General features: G+C 44.6%; 1 protein-coding gene across 3 annotated transcripts; it reads left to right on the top strand.

The window, feature by feature from the left end:
* The first annotated feature begins 1,122 nt into the window (after positions 1–1,122).
* tmem229b (transmembrane protein 229B) lies at positions 1,123–3,659 on the top strand. Of its 3 annotated transcripts, none has more exons than XM_061696754.1 (2): positions 1,123–1,399; positions 2,997–3,659. In XM_061696754.1, exon 2 carries the CDS (start codon positions 3,029–3,031, stop codon positions 3,593–3,595), a length of 567 nt encoding a protein of 188 aa, XP_061552738.1. In that variant the 5' UTR covers positions 1,123–1,399; positions 2,997–3,028; the 3' UTR covers positions 3,596–3,659. The 3 variants fall into 3 exon arrangements, with proteins under 3 accessions (XP_061552738.1, XP_061552737.1, XP_061552739.1); XM_061696753.1 differs by lacking the exon at positions 1,123–1,399 and adding an exon at positions 1,482–1,665; XM_061696755.1 differs by lacking the exon at positions 1,123–1,399 and adding an exon at positions 1,565–1,595.
* The last annotated feature ends 1,207 nt before the right edge of the window (positions 3,660–4,866 follow it).

Here is a 4,866-nt window from a genome sequence, read left to right as displayed (position 1 = left end):
GGTGGAAGGACTGTAACATAAGCCACTTGCAGCTTGTATGTTTCTTTTTTTTTGTTTTTGTTTTTTTTTGTTTGTTTTTTAACGAGTTACTGTTCCAAACCCCCCATGAGGAGATGCACTTTTATTTCATGACATGAGTTAACTCCGTCTTTTTTTTTTGGGATTCGTTTGTTATTGTCATTTTGAATTTAAAAAAAAAAAAAAAAAAAAAAAAAAAAAAGCTTTACGGGAATCTTGTTTCAACGTTCCGGGCCTGAGCGCTCTTTGGGCCGAGAGAGGTTTAACTTATTGAGAAGGACTCGCTGTTTTTTCTACCTTTTTCACAAGTAATGCATCTATGCTTCGATAATGTCATTAAAAAAAAAAGAGAGAGAGAACACTGGTTTGCCCTTCATGCGTTCTATGCTTTCTTTTGTCTTTGAGGGCCAGCACTATGGCCCTGTGAGGACGAATTTGAACTCGGATTGGTGAACGAAACAGCGCTGTTGCTATTTTAGTTGAAGTTGCAATGGCCTGCACATCTGATTCTGAAGGTTCTGCCGGGTTAGGTTGACATGGCAACACGTAAGCGGCTGAAATTTGGAGAAAAGAAATACGTACTAGAAGCAATGCACGAGGAGCAATGTTACGAAATGAAGATATTAGCCAGCTAGGAATGATAAATAAATAGAATTTCATGGGGAAAAAAATAGTACCGCTTTGCTTGTAAATGTAGGTCAGAGCTTCTGATCGTGTTTCGACGTGTAAGAGGCGCGTGTGCATGTGTGCGAGTTGTGCGTGTTTTAGTGCATGTCTGGTGTAGTGGGTACGGGCATTTGTGTGTGTTTCTGTGCTAGTGTGTATCCTTTATTTACTTGTGAGTTAAGGCCATTGAAAACAGTTTGATTTACAATGCCCACCTGACTGTAGGCAGCAAGGCAAAATAAACATACATACAAATAAACTTAAAGAAATACATGAACACATAAAATGTAATTGTTACCTATTTACATAATGCAATGGGGCGTGTGTGTGTGTGAGACGTGTATTTTTGTGCATGACGTTTTTTCTTCTTTGGCGTGTTTGACGCACACACGATTGTTGTGGGTGGGTGTGGGGGGTGCGTACGTGTGTGTTTTTGCGTGTACGAGCTACTAATGCTGCTTATGGTGATGATGAAGCTGATGCTGCCTTAAATTCCCCCCGCCCCCTCACTTTTCTCCTCTCTTAAAAAAACAACAACAAAACCTTCCATCGGAGGACACCGCAGACCCATTAGCTGCAGACACGCAGCCACCGATGGAGCTTCCTGGCCGGGCGCGGCGCGGCACCCAGACTCGCTGCTTTGTGTGGTGCCGCGGAGGTTGATGTCATCCCATTTAGCGTCACAAGCGGACTCATTTCGTCACACGCTTGCGACGTCAGTATCACATGACGCCATTTTAGTGGCGTCGTGGCATTTAACAAGCGTCGTGGTGTGTTTTGCGTGTGTGACGTTCACTGTCTCACCAATGCGACGCAGAGGTTTGTCGCCATCCGCGCATGCGCGCGCGTGTCGTCACGTCGCATCAGCGTTTGTCGCGTTTGTGTACAAAGCAATGGAGACTCCGGCCGTGGTGCGTTTAAGTGTTCAATATTCATGTCTTCATTCCATATACGAAATGATGCAATCCGGTGGAGTTTTTGGTGGGTGAGAGAAAAAAAAAAAAAAAAATTGAAATTCATCTATAACATCAAATACAATTGGTCGCAATGGGGATGAGTTGTTGTAAAAAAAAATGTAAGGTACCATTTACATTTTTATAAAAGTATTTCATTTTTATTTAATTTAACAAAAAATAATCATTTTGTGTTTTCGTTAGCAGTTAGCTCAGCTATGAGCTGGCTATTTAGCACTTGTTAGTTGTTAGCCGTCATCACACGGAAACGTATCATTCTTCTATTTTTGGAGTTGAGGAACTAGCCCTATTAGTGCCAGTTAGCTATCAAGGTATGTTTAGAGCTACCTAGCACGCTCAAGAGGTACACTAGCTGAAGTCCCTTACCAATTTGACTTTTTTTTTTTTTTTTTTTTTTTTTTTTTTACCAGTAGTTGCGAAACACACACACACACACACATATATATATATATATATATATATATATACATACATAAGCTTTTTTCAATTTAGCACCAGTTAGTTATCTGTGTATTAGCAGTTAGCATCAAGGTTTATGTAGAGCTACACGAGTGAAGTTGATAACCATTTGTCAGTTAGCTAGGTAATTAGCAACTGTTGCTATAAAAGCACATTTTTTTTGGGCACATGTACTGTCCACTTGGCAAATTTTCAAGCTTTTATTTCAGACCAATACCAGTACGACTATTCACCGAGTACTCACCGATAGCCTTCACAAGTAACGGATAGTTTGAAATGAGGCCAGTATCGGTGTGATATCGGTAACCTACTATCGGTACTCTCCAATCCCTAATTTTTACCCAATAGTTGCTAAAGCTAAGAAAATAACAGCTCACTTTGCATTTAGCAAACAAGCACCAGTTAGCATGAAGGTGTGGTTTAAGCCACAAAATGTTGGGGAGGTCAAAGGCAATACATGGGCATTGAAATTAAGTCGTTACTTGCTCATTTCCCAACAGATTTTTCACGAGGTTTACTTATTTGTCAACACCAAAGTGTATGCTATCAATTCAGAACCTTATTTTTTACCTGTGAAAGGTAATTCCCAGTTCCTTTGTTGTGACTGTACAGTAGCGTGCAACCGTATGCAGCACAATGTGCCGGCATCCTTGTTCTTTAGATTTTTTTTTTGCCATCCACGCACATGGAATGGGTTGACGACTTAATAGCGTCACCGTAGGCGCGCAGCTCAAAAGGCGCGTCGTATCTATTCAACTAGCATGTTCAGATGTATGCTTGCAAAGTCGTTAACATTTCTCAGTTCATGCCTACGCTCAGACCCCACCCGCAAAGCAGCCCAAAGCCACGCACTTAATCCCAACTCGTTTTCCCTTTAAGACCTGGGTCCCGACACTTCGAGCCGCGTGGCCATGACGACCATGTCCATCCTGGCGCCTCCGTCCCCGCTGTCCGCGCTGTCCCGCTGGTACCTGTACGCCATCCATGGCTTTGTGTGCGAGGTCATGTTCACGGCGTGCTGGGACTTCGCCTTGCACCGCAACTGGAAGCTCCCGGGCGTTACCAGCGTGTGGGCGCTCTTGATCTACGGAACCTGCATCCTGGCCATCGAGCGCTTGTTCCTCCGTCTGCGCGACCGCTTCAACGTGGTCATCCGCTGCCTCATCTACACCCTGTGGACGTACGCCTGGGAGCTCAGCACTGGCCTGCTCCTGCGTCGTTTGGGAGCCTGCCCTTGGGACTACTCCAAGTTCCGCTACAATTTCATGGGCCTGGTAACGGCCGAGTACATCGTGCCGTGGTTCTGCGCCGCCTACCTGGTGGAGCGCCTGGTGATCCAGAACACCCTGCGCCTGCGGCACTACGACGGCTCAGACGACGGCTGGTCCGACCCCATGGCCGGGGCCCTCAGGGCTGCCCGCCGCGGCGAGAAGACGCTGCGTGCCGCTGGAGTCGGTGGCTTGTTCAAGTGGGACTGAGGACCCGCCACTTGTGTTTGAACCCAAAAATTCCCCCAAAATATTTAAAAAAAGAAAAACTATGTAAAAGGTAAAATAAATAAATAAATAAAAACAAGTAAAATGAATGGGTTGTGTGACAGGTCATTGGAAAAACAAGTCAAAAGTGAAAAAGTGCTTGTTTTGCTAATATGGCTGTGAAGAAAAATTGTCTTAATTCTGGCCACAAAAATTGGTCTGCAAAAATTCCTGCCTCGAGGCAATAAAAAAATAATAACTTAACAATGGTAATCCCTAGCACGCTAATGCTAATCGCGAATGCTAATGTTCAGCAAAAGATGACATTGTCGTCTCAAATTCTGTACAGAGTTTATACTTGACTCAGTACCAACACATGCAGTTTAAGAATAGAGGTTCAGCCCTCAGAAATATATAGTGGCAGCCCTAGTAAAAAATAAGGTTAAAAAAAAGTACAATTTTCAAAGTAAAATTCCAATGTAAAAGTAAAAAACTGTGGATAAAGTTGGAAGTGAAAAAAATCTAAAGAAATGGTAAAAAGGTTATTTAGGCAAGAAAATATAGTTTTGTAAACATCTTAAAAATATATATTTCTACAAATCTTTTGATGATAGTATGGACTGTAGATGACAATTGTACTGCTCACACAGTTGTACAAAATATGTTGAGACTCACCCCGTCCTTGCCTGTGAACAACTGACCGTCTGGACGAAGTGGACAGTACATGTGTCCCAAAGTAATTGCCAGTTGTCACTTCAACCGGAATTGACAAAGTGTCAGTTCCAGAATTGGCCACTGTTCTTCACTGGCGCTGCGGCGCTAAATAGGCAAGAACGGGACACAGGTATTTCCGGGTCACAGACGTGGTCGTTGAATGTGCTGACATTTCCCAAGCAATGCATTGCAGCCGGCGGCACGGTGGCCGACTGGTTAGAGCGTCAGCCTCACAGTTCCGAGGACCCGGGTTCAATCCCCGGCCCCGACTGTGTGGAGTTTGCATGTTCTGCCCGTGCCTGCGTGGGTTTTCTCCGGGCACTCCGGTTTCCTCCCACATCCCAAAAACATGCATCAATTGGAGACTCTAAATTGCCCGTAGGTGTGACTGTGAGTGCGAATGGTTGTCTGTGTGTATGTGCCCTGCGATGGGCTGGCAACCAGTTCAGGGTGTACCCCGCCTCCTGCCCGATGACAGCTGGGATAGGCTCCAGCGCGCCCGCTACCCTAGTGAGGATAAGCGGCTCAGAAAATGGATGGATGGATGCGTTGTGGCCATG

This window comes from Phycodurus eques, chromosome 14 (genome assembly GCF_024500275.1).
Source record: "Phycodurus eques isolate BA_2022a chromosome 14, UOR_Pequ_1.1, whole genome shotgun sequence".
Classification (NCBI taxonomy): domain Eukaryota; kingdom Metazoa; phylum Chordata; class Actinopteri; order Syngnathiformes; family Syngnathidae; genus Phycodurus; species Phycodurus eques.
Note: the sequence above shows the minus strand (reverse complement) of the source record. Positions and strands in the feature narration are given on the sequence as shown.

Excerpts from the sequence above, each read along its gene's own strand:
- tmem229b (XM_061696753.1), top strand. The coding sequence starts at position 1,491 with ATGCGACGCAGAGGTTTGTCGCCATCCGCGCATGCGCGCGCGTGTCGT. Across the intron at positions 1,666-2,996 it reads GCAATCCGGTGGAGTTTTTG|ACCTGGGTCCCGACACTTCG; the intron begins GTGGGTGAGAGA and ends TTTCCCTTTAAG.